Raw genomic sequence first — 18,896 nt, 5'->3', positions numbered from 1 at the left:
TAAAAATGCCATTGAAAACTGTTAAAAAGTTCTAACTGTAATTGACAGAGAGGTATTAGCTGTTCTAAAAGAAGTATATGTGTACCGTTGGCCCTTGTGCTGTAACCTCTTTATCATTTATCTTCTTGTATTAATGTCACTGAATTATTAATTCATGAGCAGGGTTGGATAGGGTGAAGGCACTATTTAAATGTGTGGCACATGCATCCTTATCGCCGGAGACATGAAAAGAGTCATTTTGTGTTATCTATAAAATGGAAAGGACATTTAAAACTTCATTTACGGTAATCCACTTCACTTCCCCGTAAAACATCTAGATTGTTGCTACCATAATATAATGTTCATATTCAAATTTTGTAATCTTTCCACTCTGTTCACTTATAAATATTGTTGATAGACAAATGTAGACTCTTTTCTTTTTAGTTGCACTTAGAGTTCGTGAACTGCAGCAGAAGATAGGAAGAACAGTTTTTTAATAAAAACTCTTCAATATCTAGTAAAAGAATATAAAAGCTATCATTTAAAATCCTAATGTAATCAAATTAAAGAAAAATAATTTTTCCAAAGTAGCGGTGTCTGTCACGTTGAGCAAACGAGACCTGTATTGTTTACAAGAAATTGTAAACGTGTGACAGAGTTCTTGGTCTGCTTGATAAAACTGCATAATGTGAAAGGTTATGTTGTTGCTAACAAATGTGTTAAATTGATGCTATGTCTTAAACTTTACCTGTGCTGTGTGAACGATATTAAAAAGAAAAAAAAAAAAAGAAAATGTATGCAAAATGTAATGTTTTCAGTCACTTCACTGAATAGAGATCATTTTCCATTCAGCATTTCTCAAAATTCTTTGAGTGAAAGTGATTGAGCAATTCTGTGTCCTCAAGCACTCACTGTGGCTGCTGTGGCAGTGCTGGAGACAACCTCTATTCCATTTTGTTTCATAGTTAGAAGGTAACGCCTCACACCTCCCTTTTCACAGTGCATGGGAAAGGTCTTCACTGTTTCCAAAATATATTTTTCTTTTCCCTCACAGGGAAGAGAAAATACTATCTAATATGCTAGGGAGAAGAGAGGTGCCAGTTTTACACAGTGGTACATCCAAGTAGTATGAGCTTTTCTGTCAAATTATAATTTAAAGCTCTTTTGGCTCATAACTTCTAATTAGTTTAATCATTAGAGTTTTCCAACTTAGCTTTTCTACAAAGGGAATTTAAAAGTGTACTGAAATAGTTTTCTGTTTTTCTGTTACAGCTTGAATAAATAAAAAAAACAAACATGGTTCACCCCAGTTAAATGTCTAGTAGTCCTCCAGCTGCCTTGCTCAGTGAAGAACAGTCACCTGAACATTCATTGCTCATTCAATTGTACAAAAAAATACTCTTAATTATAGTTGCACCATTAGATGCCTAGGTAGCTTGTACGTCTTTGTAGAGTCCATTATCCAGTAGCGGAAATGAGCTTATTGTTTCTTTGCAGAATTAGGCACTTTTTGTATAGATACTGAAGATTTGCCACACGTATTTTGTATGTTTTGGACGTTCTTGATGATATGTTGGGCAAATCAGCAATTTATTTACGTGTAGGTGCAAGGAAGAGTTAGTGCTGTCCATACAGCACTGGCATATATGACTTTTGACCCATAATTTCTTTTTTTGATTTTTGCTATGAATATATGTATTAGAAAAGCTAATTATGAGTGAAGGACAAGATAGTTTGATTTTATTTTTTTTATTTTTTTCAGGGTTTTGAGATTTAAGCCTTTAAGTGCTACTGGTGTGTAAAATCGGTGAACCTGAAAGATATCTTCTGCCAACATTTGCTTCCTTTCTGTACTTTATATATATGGGTTATGTAAATTCAGGGAAGTTTCCACCTGTAAATCATACTTGGCTGGAGAATCTCACAAGTGCTTAGAAAATAGTGTGAAGACCTTTCCTGTATATTTTGTTCCTTCAAAGGTAACGTATTTGAGCTGGCCACCATTTCTTTCCTTCTTCTGTTGTCAAAACTACAAATTTTGATAATTCTGTGGCTCCTGACTGAAATTGGGATGGTAGTACACAGCACTTCTCAGGTTTCTCCGCAAGAGGTGATCCACCACCTTTTAATGACTAAATGATTTGTGAAGCACTTGAGAGATAAGGCTTTATGGAATTACTCTTACAGAAAGTTTTTTTTTTTTTTTTGGTCTTCTGGAGCCCTTGACTGTCAGGTTGCTAGTAAGAAAATGCTATTATCTGATCACTGTAATGCTAATTATGCTTCACAGGAGAGAAAAACAAACAAACAAAAACCCCTAGTGATATATTAAGAAGGGGTTATTTGAAAGAAGACAAAGAAAAATGCTCAAGTACAGCATGCTTCAAAACTTAATTAAAAGCATGTATGACTGAAATGGTCTTTCAGCAAATTCACTATTGCGATTCTATGGTAAATTCTAATACATGAGGTTATGATGGAGGAAGAAGTACTTGAAAATACCTTTATATGTCTATATTTAGCCAGAGGTTTTTCTCATTTCTTTGCAAGCTTGTCTGATATATTTTATCCTAGATTACCTCACTGTTCCCAAGAAATCCCTTTTGGTAATATTGATAACCTAATATATGACAGATTTTGGTCATTATTATTTCATTTAGTGGTCATATGTATAGACCAAGAGGGAATCTGAATATCGATTCACTGAATGGCAAGTAACAGTGATTTATGAGTCAAGGATTCAACACAGTGAGCCAAACACAGTAGAGATTACATTTTGTGCCACCATTGATTTTGTTTCATATTTCACTGCACAATGATTAGGCCACGGTCTCACAGATGTTGACATTGGAACCATATTCTTCTGTAAGCATAAAATATGCCACTAATATATACCTAGCGCACTGTGTGCCTCCAGCTTCTGATTTTTAAAAAATGATAAATATTTTTCAGTTACTTTTGGAAGAGTTGGTATTTTTTCTAGTAACATCAAAGATTTTTGACAGAATTTTTGACAGAATTTAAAAAAAAAATAATAATCAAAACTGACTTTGCTGCCCACAGAAGCTTTTTCTTGAAACTTGAACAGTATCATTTCTATTGAATACAGACTGCATGCACTGATCTGAAGTACAGCGGGTAGAAACCGGGGTGCTTTAAAATGGATGCTATCATTAACCTGTTTGATGATATTCCTTGGCAGATGCCTAGAGAAGAAGTCTTTGATGCGGTAGTTTCAGCGGGCTGGTGCTACCGAACCAAGATGTGTAGACACATGCGCACGAATGCAAGGAAGCTGCAGCGTATTGGGGCTGAACAACCTGTTTAGCCCAGTTACGGCCTGGGTAAAAAATGCTGCATTCTTGTTCACGCTTGGCCGCAACTTGATTTGGGGAGTTAGCAGCCCACGTATTTGTTGCTAGTGGCTGGCTGCTGGTCTTGTGAGGCCGTTTCACCTCACCATGTCACTGTGAAAGGCTCAGGTCAGCCTGGTGGGCCGCCGGGCCCACGGGCAGAGCGATTCAGGTGTCCCGCGACCACGGAAGTCGGCAGGAGGAGCACCGCGTGGCTGCGCAGGTACGGGCCTGCCAGAGCAGCCCTGGGCCAGATCCAGTCTCGTTTGTTTTTTTAGCCTGCTTCCACTTCAAACAAGCGCTCTGCTGTGAAAAACACTGAGGGTGGGGCTGGGTGGAGGGCGGTAGAGGAAGTATGGGGCTTTGCAGGGCCTTGTCAAGACTGCCAGCAAACAATTCACTGTCTTACAAGAACTCAGTGTCTTCGGTTGATACCAGCCTTCTATTCTATCATTTTTTTCCAAGGGAAATAAATGATATATTTTAATATAAATAGATTATTTTTGAGGATTTCTCTTTTGTGAGAAGTTTGGGAAACCTTAGCATTTTCTTCAGCTGTTACGATTGCTGCTTTCAGTTTGTCATATGGTTCTCCCTGTGTTTTTTATAGCTATTCATTATTTTCTTGTTTATTTTTGATGTTCATAAAGTCTGTCCTACGTAGGTTTGAAAATGAGAGCTATTTGTTTTGTGGTTTAATGAAGAGAATGGCAAGCAGCTTCAGACTGTGCCTCTGGTGTCCAAAGCGATCAGCATATTTAACATGCTCAGCATGACACTCAGATATTACAGCTGATAACGGTTGTAATTGACTTACAGCATCTCTTTCCCTCCCCCGTTCTTTGGATGCTGGGGATTTATCTCTGAGACCCCAGGAAGATTTAGTGACACAGAGGGCACCGGTGTTAAAAAGGTTTTACCTTAGCCGTTTGAGTCGAGGTGGTCTGATTGAGCGGTGCGATGTCAATTCAAATGAAATACCGGAAATTTGTAATGAGGATTGAGTGACACTCCCCCCCCCCCCCTCCGATTCGGAGTGTTTAGCAAAGGCAAAAAGAGAAATTCAGCCTTGGCAAAAGGAGAGTGCCTGGAGCCAAAAAAAGCCATTCTTATTAGCGCTAGCAAAGGTTTACTTTGCTGGCTTATTGAATGAAAACTCCCTAGAGTGTCCAGGCTTTATCCTGTGTTAACAAGACGGGGCAAAGCTGCCTTGTCGGGAATGGAGCTCGGGTAACGTGTCTGTAAAACACAAGAGCGAGGCCAAGCCCGACTGGATGAGAAAGGAAAATCTTCGTCTCTTCCTCTTAAATCCTATTTATTTTCTCTGTGAATGATTGAGGTAGACCACTGAGCTGCTGTGTACTGATGGACTGAAGTGTAATGTTGCACTGTTGAAATCGTGTCAGCGCACTGTCTGGTGTCGTGTCTTGCATAGGTAGGTCTTGCGTTTCGAATAATCTGCTGTTCTCATTAGCTGGGAACCCAGAGCAGTAGGGATGGGCATTTCTGTGGTCACTCTAAATTTAGGGTGCACGTGTTTATTACGTGCTATTTCAGGCTTTCCTCTGGCATGGAGATGTCATTTCAGAGCACGAGGCAGCTGAATGCACAGAAATTGCATTTTTGTTTTAAGATTGGATGACCTTGCTCAAGTCTTGTTCTTACTGTGTTACACCCTTCCCTGAGACGGCGTTCCTTGCCTGCAGCTTGGAAAGAGATATTTTGAGTTAGAAATCCACCATTCAAGGTGTTAATTGACAGGGACTGTTAAATACAGACCAAAAGAAAAGACTTTGTGGTGCATTTTTAGTATTGGATTGCTTTTAATGGAAAATAAGTCTTTGTTAATCAATTTTAGATAGAGCAGAGTTGGCCTTTCTTTTCTTCTCGCATTGTGTGACTTAATTGGAACGGATCAGGCATTGATTGTTTATCATAGCTACCAGAAGGATGCTAACTAAATCAGTATAGAGACTTGCTTGCCTTCGTTTTTTTGTTTTTCCAAGATTTCATAACTTTGAAAATTTTATGCAGTGTGTTACTGTAGCACCAATGCAAAATTATTAAAGTTATTCTAAAGTTGTCTTATATTAATAACTGTATTGAGGATTTGGGAATAACTCAAATGCATCTGAAGGTATGTTAAATGTTGCAAACTAGAGCTGGATCTTGTTGCAAATACTTGTAAGACTAATCATAAACAACATTGGTCTCATTCTAGTATTTTACTAGCGTAGCTTAGAAGCTTTTCCTAATCACACTGCACTAATTGAATTCTTATGTTACAGATTATAGGAAGTTTAACTCTTTTTTTTAAATTGGGAAAGCCTCATGGTGGGAAGGCACCTGGACGCATGATTTCTCAGGAGACTATGTAGTCTATTATATCGTATGAATATATATCTACTCACCCATGCCTCCTCATCTCCCCCCTTTCCTCTGCAGAGTGTGTCTCAGATATATTACAGAATTACTTAGTTTCATAAACTGGGTTATGAAAGGCAGTGGGGGTGCTGCGTGTGTGGCAAGGTAGGTCAAACAGGATTTATAAGGAGCATTGCCTGGGCTCCACTCGTTTCTCAGCACATACAGGCTACATGGCCATGGCACACGTTCCTTACCTCACTCTGCCCCACCGTCAGTAAAGCCGGTCTGGTTTTTATTTGTGTAATAGAGATGTTAAAGCGTAACTATGTCGCAAGTGCTTCACAGTGTTTCGAAGATCATTTGGAAAATTAAGCGCTACATTGTGAAATACCTCGGTGTTAGTGTGAAAGGCTTTCAGCTAAAGGAAAACATTCTTGCTTAGCTGGAAAGATCTCTGTTTTCCTGTCTGGCTTAATTGCCTGAAAAGCTTGGAACTGGAGGGGAGAGGCAGCTCTTGAGCATGCTGTGTCAGTTGTCCGGAACCTCTTAAAAGACCCTTTTTTGGCTTTTGAAAATAAAACCTTGGGAAGGTTAAACAGAGTACAGTTGGAAAGCAGCAGTCCTTTAGAGGTCCTTCTCTTCTAAGATGAAAGTATTTCAAGGAGCATGCTTGGAGCAGCTTTCTCTTATCTCTGGGGTGCTCTTGAGCAGTGTTGTGGGGAGGGAGACGGCCGGCGGTGGCACGTATTCTGCAGCTGTTCTTCCGTCTGTAAGAAGTTTTAGAAGTACTGAGGAACAAGGAAGCAAGGCAAGATACTAAGATGTTGGGGACTTGGAGCACAGCTTGTGAATACCATATTAAGAGATGCCCAGTACCTTTGTGGGGTGCAGGTTTGAACATCAACATTTCCATTACTGATCTAATCTCCTTGAACAGCACATATGCAAAGGAACTTAACAAGGTGAGCTGCTCTGTTTCCAGTGGAGGGTTTCTTTGTTTTTCTACAAGAGACTGCAATGTGGCCCAGAGGTAGGGATTTAAGTTACAACTGAAATTTTCTGGGCAGCTTTTATTGCACTCAGAAATTCAAGCATCCTTTTGCTCTGGGGAGTCTCTCTGCTCCACCCACATGCCCAAGTAGTCAGCGATCCAGAGAAAAGGTTTATTAAGGTCCGAGGGGAAATAAGTTATTTGCACAGGATAGCCGCTTGCTGTCGTCTACTTTTTCTGTTTACAAAGAAGTAACTTAATATGGCTTTTCCTGGTCCTGCTTGTTTGGTTTGGGATTTGTTGTTGTTGTTAGATTCCACTGACAGTCTCCGTATCTCTGACAGATGCATGGTCAGGAAGACACGAGTGACGGCAGTGTCTGGAATCAAAGTGTGCTTTGGCTCCAGCTCATGTCTGGGTACCTTTTTCAGGATTAGCTTTTGTTTTGTTGATGAATAGTTGGTTCAGAATAGTAGTGTTAATTTGTTTGAAGCTGCATAGAGCTTCTCAAGTGTATAGGTTGCTTTAAAAATTGATCACTGTGAAGTTGTTGATTTTTATTGAGAAGAGAAGAAAGAAGCAAAACTAAAAGCCATTGCATCAGTTTTCAAACATTGCATATTTTTTTCTTGCTTTTTTAGAAAAAACATGTCATTGATAATCTGGTAGACGTTGGTTAGTTTATTTTGAATTCTTTTTGCAGCAGCACACTGAGTTAAATTTTTTATCTGTAGGCTACAGCAATCTAGAGAGAAAAATACGTTGCACACAAAGTACTTAAATTTGTCCTAAAATAATTTCCATTTATTCTTAGTTGAATAGTTTCTGCTGGTTTTGATATCACGAAAGCATCGGTATTCTTTCACAAACATTTCTTATTAAAATAGTTAAGTCAGTTGACAGGGTCAGAACCCTTTATTTAAAAATCAACAATAACAACTACAAAAAAGTGTTAAAAAAAATAAATTAGTCTCAGAAAGTCAAAATCCTCTGGACAGACTGGGAGAAATCAGGAGCCTGACTTAATTTCACTTTTAGCTATTATAGTTCCTCATCTATTTTCTTGGATTATTCTGATTGCTACTGAAATTATACTGATTAGTCTGTGGTGTCTGAAATAGTTTTATGATTTTTCATTTGCTACAGGTGAAAAATAATCCAAACACTTCCTCAGCTTTTAGCTGAACTATCTCCATATTTTTTGTTATTTTTATATAATATATATTAATTTTATATATTTATTTTATTTTATATGTATATCCTGGTAGCAGTGTTTGCTGCTTTACTCAGCAGGAGCTCCTTTGCAATTGTAATCTCTGCTGAATGCAGTACATCTTTTGTGGACTTCGGTATATACCATATTTTAGTTGCAAAACGTGCTCAGCCCGGTGTACAAAGATACAGAGATACAATATGACTCCCTCTCATGACTGCTACTGTGTTGGCCTGTAGCAGCTGGTGTATCACCATCTAAATTGAGGGCACATCTTTTACCTCCAGGCATGTGGGGCTGTGCCAGGGAGAGCCACTCTGTGGCCGGTCTGCCCTGGTGCACTCTGCTTGCTATTGTGTGCTGGTTGTTCAGACACGTGTGGGTAAAAGCACCTGTGATTGAAGAGCATCTGTCTGTAGTTGGAAATTGGAAAAAGGGGTTGTTTTTATGTATAAATAAACGTAAAATCAGTTGCCCTCAGATGGCAATTCCCTTTCGTTTCCCCACGTGTGAAATCACAAGCATGCTTGTGTTCTGCGAGAAGGATGTCTACACTGCAGTGGCATGGCTCCTTGTACAGGGGAGCCAAGTAAAGAAGCGTGCGTGGCTATCTAATAATCCCTATTCTGCCACAGTAATATTGCCTTCGTTCGGAGACAGAGAAACTGTACCGTAATGTTTTCTGTTAATTCCATCTTTCCCTCCTTGGGGAAAAAAGTCAGTGTGAGTCTTGTTGCTCTCTGTGTGCTCAGGGAAAAAACTTATTGTTGATTAATATTAACATTCACTAATATAAAAGGGGTTAACACTTATTTCTTGTGAAAATGATCTGTAGTTCATAGTATTTCTTTGCCTGGGATTGTGTGCTTTTCATCCTTTCCAATTCTCTTTGGCAAAAGGGTAAAAATATTTTTATAGCCCTAAACATGGTCCAGTACTCATAAGACTCGTAAGTGGCTCTTGGATCCTGCCAGTTACATTTTTACTAAGTGCTGGCATAGATGTTGCCGTATGTTTATAAACTAACGTTAACTTCAGATATTTCAGAAATACATCCGCACATGAAAACGCAGTCCTGTTCATCAGTCTTGGAGAGACCAAGCCAACATGGCACCAGACTCAGCTCTTCGGAGCTGTAATTGCTGCTATGTTCAGAGTCGTTCTTCCGGAGTTGTTTCATGTATCTGTAATACATAGAGCCATCTTTGCACTTAAAAATCATTTATACTTTTATACTGATGTTCATTTTTGGCTTCCCAAACTGTAGTAGTTGGAGCTGATATAACCTAGTGCAGTGAGACAGGGATGAGGATGCTTGTAGTTGCTGGCCTGGCTGGTGCAAGAGTGGAGCCACTGGCTAAGGGGAGCGCTCTACTGTCAAATCTTCTCTCACTGGAACTGTACTCTATTTCTGTAATTTTATTTTTCAAATGCAAATGATGGTTTTAAGAATTTTTTTCATTGGTACTTAGTTTACAGGATCAGGGAAGTTAATATTTCTCAATCAGAGACAAATCTTGTCAGAAGTAGTAGAGTATCATTCGTAACTTTTCTCTGAAGGTGCTTATTGTATGTAAATGTACCAGACTGTAAAGTCATAAAGAGACTTCCTAGCCAAAAAGATAATTTTGTCAGCAAAGTTGCTGTTACTACTTCTTCCCTGAGGCTGCTGACCTGTGTATGTCACAACAGGGAAGGCCAGAGGTGTGGCAGGGAGAAGACCTGCAGTGTTACTGCTGGGTGGTGTTGCGTAGCTACCCCCAGCCCCTGCATGGTTTGAATCGCTAAGACGTAAGGTACGGTCCTAGAATTAATTTTATTTTTGGTTTTTGAGGTAGAAAAATGCAGGCAGAGTCAGATTTGGGAGAATGGGAAAAGCTTCACTTAGGCATCTGCAAATCCAATTTCTTAAATCCAGAGAAAATATTCTTTTTTTTTGTTGTTGTTCCACGTGTCTTAGTGCACATACATCAATAACATTCTTACTTTCAACTTTAACATGTACCATTATTTGGCATTCTGTTTAATGATCACTGACCTTCAGAGATTAGATCCCACAAACCTGCCAAATTCCCAGTTACAGTATAGGTGTACTGTCAGTTTTTATTAAAATGTTCTGCCTTCAAGTCAAGTAAAATTTGGTATTCCAAATTATTGGTGTACAGCTATTGATGAACATTTTTTTCCCCTTTTTGTTCCAAAATCTCTCCTTGTCCAGGTATGAAGATGAATAATGTAGACCACTGGTTTCGATGATGCTGGGCTTTTATAACTGGATTCATTAAGGAATACAAAGAAAATTCTTACAGGGATCAATAATGGTGTCTTCTGGTCGCAGAATGCAAAGTTTTTGGTTCCTGCTCATTATCAGCTTCCTGCAGTGTACTGAAGGTAAGCTTTAGTTTACTTTTTACTTGAGTTTGCGAATGAGATGAATGGTCTGTACAATTAATTTCTGTTAGACTACTTGAAGCTTTAGGATGTCAAACTAAGAGTATCTGTGTCAGGTTCTAGGTTTAATTTACAAGGTTCAAATTGTTCTCTGTTTTAAGAAAAAAAATATACTTTGTGGTTTTGATACAGTATGGTATGTTGAAACTGGAAAGTTCAGGCAACTGAAAGGACAGTATTAATACCCTTGATTGGTAAGTTCCTTATTTTTGGACTCTTCTATTTATTTTTCTTTTTCTTTCCTGTTCTCATTGTGCAGCCATTTAGAAGCAATGTGTACCATGTTAAATGTGATATAAAATTTCTAAACAGTGCAAATGAAATACCTGTTTTGCTTTTCTAATTTGTCTGGCTGAAAATAAAATGACAATCACTTCATTAAGATTAGAACTATGCACATTAAATTTCAGGAAATAAAACTCAAAGTGCATACAGAAATAGCATCTACTTTAAAAATGTTTCTTTTAAAAAAGGGGAAAAATACTTCACTGCTATTGAATATAGTGTTTAAAATAGCTCTTAAATTAAGGAGATAAGGAATGAAAAAGCTTTTTAAAGAAAACTTGTATAATCTATTCTATATCTTTCTTTCCTCATAAACTCTATTTTATTTAGTTAGTCTATCTCCCTAGCTGTTCTTGTAGACCTTTTACTTAGTAATAGAGCAACACGAATGAATGATCAGGAAAACATAGTTTGTGAATTTATAATTACAAATATTTGTAACTTGAGGCTATTCCTGTTTATAATCATTTTATTTGACTAGATTGCAGGTAGAAATACTGATTTGGTAATAAAATAGCACTTCTGTGCCTTCTTACATTTTTCAGTAATTGGTGTATAAAATATAGGCTTCTTCAGTGCATCTGTCGTGTGATCGCACCATCTTTTAAAGCAGATACATACCTTACACAATCAAAATTCTTTGAATTTAAGGCTGGATTTTTAGAGGAAAAAAAAGGAAAGCTGCTGTGCCTCCCCCTCTCTTCTTTCCCAAATCTATATAAACATAAAAGATCTAGTCCCTAAAAATGGTAAAAGCAAAGGTTAAAAATACAAGTATTGTATAAGAGGTTCCACATTTACTGTATAATTTCCTAGATTCTATTCTGGACTAAGACTTGGGTCTTGACAGACAAGCTTTGCTAAAATAGATTGTTCATTCATATATATATATGAATGAATGTATAATACGAACATACACATAGAACAGAGACTACATACTAAGAGTCTTCCTGAAGGCTTCTGAACATTGGAAAGTCTTATTTCATTTAAATAGCTTTCACATGTAGTTTCTCCTCTCTCCCGTCTTTCTTCTTAAACATTGCAAGGATGCTATTAGAAAACTGCCTTGCCAAGGCACGCTGCAGCTCTTGCATGGTTTCCTCAGTGTTGGTGATTCGGATTTGGTAGCTGCTGCACTGCTTGTTGTCTGTCAAGTCTGCAGTCTTCAGTAAAATCTCTGTTTTATATGAAAAGTCCCATCAGCTGGAAGGTAAACTGTTTTTCAGCCTCTTTGACAGGTATGGAAGGTAAATGCATATTAGGAGAACAGAATTGTAAATTTTACAAAAGGCTGGTTAGGTAGTAATCTGTGATAATTTTAAATGCACTTACACTGCAAAAGTGGTTCCACTAGTGTGTAGGAAATAGAGGTACCTATTTATGTTTTAAAATGCTAAGGTTTTTATTTGCTGTTGTGATTGTTTAAAATCCCTATATGTAGTACATTTAAAAAAATTCAGCAGAGTCTTGCAGTTTAATGCCATGTGGTGGTTGAAGATGTTTGAAAACAGGAAGGAAAAGCATATTAACTTATTTTCTCTATTTCAGCTACAGTAGCAAACAGCATGCTGCAAATAGTATTATATCAGATGAGTTTGGAAAGGAAAAAGTCAACTGAGAACTTCTGCAGATTGATTTTTTTTTTCCATTTGCAGAAAGCTAATTTTCATTGTCATCTGTAATATTCCAAGTTCATTTTGTTCTGTCCCTGTTTTTCTTGCTTTCAGTAGCCAGTAGCAATCTTTTGATGCTTCAGTTGTGAATTTACTTTTTTAAAGTCTGTACAAGAGCTGCTTTTTCAGCTAAAAGAAACAGGAAAGGAAATTGGGAGCAGATAACAGAATCATACCAAATTAATTGTAAATTCTTAAAATAAATGAAATATTGTGGCTCTGTATACTGGAAATGAATATTAATATAGAGTTGGCTTCCAGCCACAGAAGCAAAATGAATACCGCATTATTACACTTTCTCACAAGATTACATTGCCTTCTGCTTCAGTAATAAGAGATGCCAAGTGTAACGTGCTTTAGTAGCACTTCATGCCTGGAAGTATGAACATGAACAAAGGTTAAAATAAGAGCATCAAACTTTTGTTAGAAATAAGGAAATCTTTAACTGTCTCACTTGGAATTTAGTTTTTTAAATAGAAATCTGATGTGTATATGCAGGTTGTTGCAGTCGGTGGGGGAGATAAAACCTGGCTGAATTCCCTGCTGTTACATTTTAATGTTGCAGTACAGTTAAAAAGAGAGAGGGTAAAAAAGGAAAAGACTCTGGGTGTGGACCAGTGATTCATTTATTCAGATAATGAAACATTTTCCAATCAAGATAAAGACTTCATTACTCTCACAGTGTCTTGACTTTAACTCACCAGGGAATTATCAAGCATATACAGTTATATGAAGGCTGCAATTTTATTTTAGTGTCACCTGCCTGATTGGGAATCATATTTTCAGTTAGGAAGGTCTTTGTGTTTTTTTTTTTTCTTCTTCTTCTTTCTTTCTCTGGATAGAGCAGTCTAGGTGGGGTTGCTTTTGGAGCAGTCCATACCTTCAGGTAAAATGAACCTGGAATGGATGAGTGCTGGCAGCTGGGAGGAGAACAGCACTGAGTTATTATATACTGCTGGTACATTGATCAACAACAGGTCAATATTCTTGTGCAGAGGCTTGAAAAACAGTATTACCATCAACAGCAAGCATTGCAGCCCTAAATAAGGAAAAGATGAGAAGCATGAAAAGGAAGATGAAAAGCTGAAGTCATGACCTTGAATATGAATGTTCTTTTGGAAGATTTCTTTCTTTTCATTTTTCTAGCATGTTCTGCTATAAGTTTGTATTTAAAACAACGGTTTTTTTACGAAAGACAGATTGAAAGAGCAGCATTGGCAAATAGTTTGAATCAGAGGTGGACAGGTTGTTGTGTAAAGGCTGGCCTCGTATCCTGGCTGACTGCCTGGGGAAACAAGGGCCTCCACTGAGGCTGCACCAGCGTCCATATCTGGGAGGTCTGTGCCATCCCACAGCTATCCCTTTCAGTCAGGTCCCTCTTTATGTATCCGTTTCTTTAGAACTGCAGGAAAGGAATTACTTTTGACACCACCTCTGTCTTTTTTTTTCTCCCTCTTGATTAAGTGAAATCATCCAACACGTTAAAAATTATCTGAGAAAATACAGAAAGTCAGAGAGAGTGGGATCACACATGCCTTGTTTCCATAGCAAAGCAGAGTAAAAAGCTTATTATACGTATTATTGGTTTCTCTTCAAGCAAGTTAGGACAGATACACTAATATGCATATGAAAAATAGATGTCAGAGCTAAACATTCTGATTAAGATTTGTTTTTTGGGGGCAGTACAAGTTTAGCTATTTTAAGCTTTACTTGCTTACATAGACCAACTTTTCTGCTAGATTTATATATATATATTTAATTCTCTTTGTGAAGCACAGGCAGTTGGGAAGCACTGAAATAATTTTCTTTGCTTATGTTTTATTTTAATCAAGGTTAAACATCCTTCTAATTCAGTTTATTATGAATTATTATCTGCGCTTTGTCCAAAGGAAAAAGCATCATGCTTTCATGATCTGTTTAATTCTGTTTTCTTAAACTGCAGTAATGCTGTTTAAAAAAAACCCAGCCTGTTTATGCCTTTGAATGTACATTTTAATTAACATTACTCTGAGAATAATAATTCCTGTAAATTCCATTTATGCCAGCCAAGGAGCTAAGTGTTAAACTGGAAACAGTTTTGAGTGTATATTTGATGCTAGTGCATTCACTGAAGAGGATAGATACTAAATGCAGATAGCATACATTGGGCCACTACGAAGGTGACTGTATCACTTCAGACCTTCAGCTCTCTATGAAGGCACTCAGACTCAGTGCGTTGAAGGCATAAGTCCCAGGTAGAAGCACCTCTGTTCTCACACACATTTATTATTAGGACTTTGTCCAGTGTAAAAATTCGAATCTTGTACCCTGGGCTTGAGAAGAAATCAGCTTCTGTTAATTAGTGGATTTAAGTTCTACAAGGGGTGAAATCCATTACGGAGTCACGCAACAGCAAGCAGGAGCACTAATTTGATTCCTAGCCGGGGAGTTTATCACAGTGAAGGCTGCGTGAATCACGCTGTTAGCAGGCAACTGCCTGGCTTCACAGGGCTGCCAGCCGTCTGTAAGCATAGCCAGTGCAGTAAGGCTGGGTGAGTATTGCCAGCCCTTCGGCAGGTCGCTTTAATGCACAGTCCAATTCTGTCTTCACTTCTATAATGTGTAACTAATGGAATGTATGATTCTGTAGCAATTGTTTTTTCTTAATTGGTTAATGCAAATTACATAAAAGGAAGTATCTAGATGAAAGGAACAATTGATGGACTATCACACAGGTTTTCACTGGAATATTCTGGTTTGTTCTATGTGGACATCTTTTTCCTTTTCCGAGGGAGGTGTTAGGTACAACATATTTTCTAAAAAGGAAATTGATCTAAACAATGATACCAAATTTCTTCCTAAAGAAAAATAACTGTTAAACTTTTCAAGTGCATTTCCAAATAATAGAGACTGACAGACTGTCTGGAAAAGCCAAAGATTCTTTAACATGCTGGCAGTGAATAGCCTTTCATATATTCCCTGAGCAGTGAGATCTGCAGGATCCTATGCTATATTTTGGAAACAAAGTAATACCACCACTGTTTTAAAATGTAGAACAACTACATAGAGCAATATGTGAAGAACCATTTTAAATATTGTGCTAAAGTTTCTGTGAGAAATTTCTGGGAAATGTTAATGCAAAGATCTTAGTATTAAGTATTTATACTCTTTTTTTTCCACCTTAAATTATGTGAGATTAATTATTGCTCTTCTAATGTGCCATCTTTTTTCAGTTACTTAAAAGCATTCTCCGTTATGAAGTGGAGATTTTGCATCTTAAGCTTGGTATACAGCAGACAGAAAGAACCCTGTACTGCATAAAACTGCAGCAACCCAGTGTGTTGCTGCTAAGGACAGATGCTATATTTTCAGAGCCCTCCATGTTATCATGCCAGGCCACCATCTTTCATTGCCATAACCTTGTTGGATCTTGGTGGGCAAGGCAACCGGTGCTGCTGACCAGTGCAATGAGAGGGGATTGACTTTAACCTTCCACTAGCCTGTATACACACAGTTGCCTAAGGGGATTTTCTTTTCTTTTATGAAATATAAATCTGGATATATTTTAGATTAATTTATTACTGTAAGATACCTTTCCAAGATGACAGGAGCGAAATTTGGACATGGTTGCCCTTTAAAAAACTAATAGTCTTCATTAATACTATATTACTAAATATGAAAAACATGTAATTAATTTTTATTAAGTTATATTTTTAAATGTCCTCTTTAATTATTTTCATTTCTGTTTTCTGTCAAGTGGAAGAAAATTGTTTGTTTTCATCATTTTCTTAAATAGCTTTAATGACTTTTTTTTTTATTGTACTTTGAGGTTGTAGTACAAAACGTAAGTATAAGTGCCTGAAGCATCTGATATCAGTGAATGCCTCAGCACTGGATTTCTTATTACGTTTACAGTCCTTATGATCATGTTATAAAAAATTATAAAGTATAATAATTTTGGATTTAATAAGCTTTGCCAAGTTCTGCACGCACATAATGGATTTTATACTAGCAAGTAGATCCATTGGTGTTCATGGTCTACCTCTGTGAGTAAACTGTACAGAGAAGCAATATATTTTATGCAAATTGTTTCTTTTAAAATGTAGCTATTTTAATAGCAGCATATGTGTTTAGGACACAATTATTAGAGCAAGGAACTCAGGCAGATTCTCAGCCCCGATGTGAACTTCATACACATGCCCATTTCCACACTTATGGCTGAGTTTTAGGTTGTGTTACGTGAGGAACAAGAGAGAGAGAACCATTCACAGTGAGGAGTGTTTGGCTTGTCCATCTATACTCTCCTTGTAAATGTACCTAAATAGTATAGGAGCTCCCACGATGCTGTTTTGCGGTTGTATATACCTCTACAATAATCTTCATGGAAGTGACAAAAATTGACTCTTGGCCTTTTACAGTGGCTAATCAGTATTATATTTACTCATCAATGCTGGTTGGTTACAAGTTTATAGTTCCTCCCTCTCATTATTTTTGTTGGTGGTGTTATATGACTTTGTACTTGGGTAACATGGTTTTAAAGTAGCACTCAGTATTACACACTGTCCAAGTATAAAATTAGAAGAAAGGAAAATAAGGAAACAAACCAGACATGTATGTAGTAAAGATTCTTGAGTAAATTTACATGGTAATTACTGCATGCCTGTGTTGGTAAAATCTTACAGCAAGTTTATTTCTAATAATTTCAAATACAATAAAACTTGATTCTATCAAAGCTGGATCAGCTCCAGTTTTACTCACTTATACATAATATTAGTTTAGCTGTTGATGACTTGTTTAGATGGACATTTCAAATGTTCTTCTTGATAGATAGGAGCTGAAAGAATCCTTTTGCTTGAAGGTGTCCCAGATTCCTGCCCTTCCAGAGTCTTGAGCTAGTCCACTGACTTTCAAAACCCAATTGTGCTAAAGCTCTTTGTGTTTCTGTAATCTCAATCTCCTAGTTTTCTTTTGAAGTGCAGAGAAATAGAGTTGTATGAATGTTAGCTCTGTTGGTGGATCTTTCCTTCGGTCATGGAGACCATTCACCCATGTCCTGCTGACGTTAAGACAACCCACTGAAATGTATGTGAGTGTACTTGTGGTGGTAGGGGACATGGGACCAGTTCATGTGATTGGGAGCATTTCATTCTTTTTTTTTCTTGATTTATACTAGCATAATAATTACCTGTGTTTCCTCAGTGTATAAAATGTTGGGGGGGGGGGGGGGGAACGGGACGACTAGTTGGGAAGCAAAATGACATTTTTGTCCGTTGCCTGAGCAACAAATACATGTGAGAAACCCAGAGGGACCACATAACTTTCAGCTGTTGGTTACAGCACTTGGTGAGTTTTATGAGAGATCTTGGCGATGGAAGGAGAGCTGACTTTTGTGTTCTCCTTATCAGGGGCATTTTGATGCCTCTCTCAGGAGGTAGGTAGTTTTGTTCGATCCCACCAGAAAGCACAATTGATGCAGGGTGCTGTTTGAACAATTTTCCTGTTTAATTTGTGTTCTGTAAGTCATGTAGGAAACGTGATAGGAAGTTGACACTGAAACCAAATTCTCCTGTCTACTGCATTTTTTAGTTAAAAAAGCAATGAGAAATGTCTTTTAAAGACTTCAGTGTTATTTCATATCATTTTTTGGTTTTAGCTAGTTTGAGTCAGATTTGCCTGTTAGCTGCTGTTCCTGCTTGAATGCGTGTAGATTGATCTTCCTTCCACAGTGTTTCACATTACTGTCTCCCATTTCTCCCCATTGAACTGTCCCAGATTTTTTCATTAACTTAGGCTTGTGGATTGCCTTTAATATTTTGTCAATTCTCTCTTTTTTTTTTAATTATAAAATGCTACTTTAAGAATAAAGTTTCAGTTTTACAGTTTATTCTGCACCATTATTAACATCTACCATAGTAAGTCTGTTGGAAAAATGTGGTTTTGTGGCTCAGAACTGATCATGCTTTTTAGTGGCTTCAAGATAAATATGCTTTTAGTAAACAAAAAAGAACAGTTTGCTGCTTACACTTTTGCATCATTTAATTTGCAACAGATAAAGCTGGCATGCATGAAGAGTGAAGCATGGAAAGTACTAGAGGGCAAATGGATGGCTTGTGATGTGGGTTATTACCCGTAAAGATGGATGGAGTCCACAAAACATCACTTCATGTATTAATGTTCCAGCTGGAAAAAAAAAATATCAGCATAGTATATCATGCATAAATGGTTGGTTTAGGTCTTCAATTCAAATCCTGCTCAGTAATCAATAACTTCAAATCTTCCCTGTCCTTATACTAGTGTAAAGACATGTATCTTTAGATATAGAAGAAGCATACTGTGCAAATACATTTAAAAAAACAGAATGCAAAAGTCTGGAAGTCATCCAACATAAAAGTCTCCTAAAGGATTTGTAACAGACAATGTTTTGTTCTGCAGTATAAGTGCCAACAGAAGAACTGTCAAGAAATGCATCTAACCACCAGTGTTTTGTTTTTTTTTTTTTACCAATTGCACTGATATTTAGTAATACAACAATTATTTTGTTATATATAGGAGTATAACAGTTAATTTGCTATATAAATTATTTTGAATTCCAGTCTGTTAAATCA

At 37.3% G+C, this 18,896-nt stretch overlaps 1 protein-coding gene across 40 annotated transcripts in view; it reads left to right on the top strand.

Annotated features, from left to right (window-relative positions):
- Positions 1-18,896, top strand: part of ADGRL2 (adhesion G protein-coupled receptor L2) — a 385,925-nt gene that overhangs the window by 249,594 nt on the left and 117,435 nt on the right. For all 40 annotated transcript variants that reach the window (XM_040564881.1, XM_040564880.1, XM_040564909.1 and 37 more), the window contains one exon: positions 10,122-10,294. In XM_040564881.1, coding sequence (XP_040420815.1) covers positions 10,222-10,294 — 73 coding nt within the window. In that variant the 5' untranslated portion in view covers positions 10,122-10,221. The remainder of the gene's footprint in view (positions 1-10,121; positions 10,295-18,896) is intronic.

The sequence above is a fragment of the Cygnus olor genome, chromosome 8 (assembly GCF_009769625.2).
Source record: "Cygnus olor isolate bCygOlo1 chromosome 8, bCygOlo1.pri.v2, whole genome shotgun sequence".
Classification (NCBI taxonomy): domain Eukaryota; kingdom Metazoa; phylum Chordata; class Aves; order Anseriformes; family Anatidae; genus Cygnus; species Cygnus olor.
Note: the sequence above shows the minus strand (reverse complement) of the source record. Positions and strands in the feature narration are given on the sequence as shown.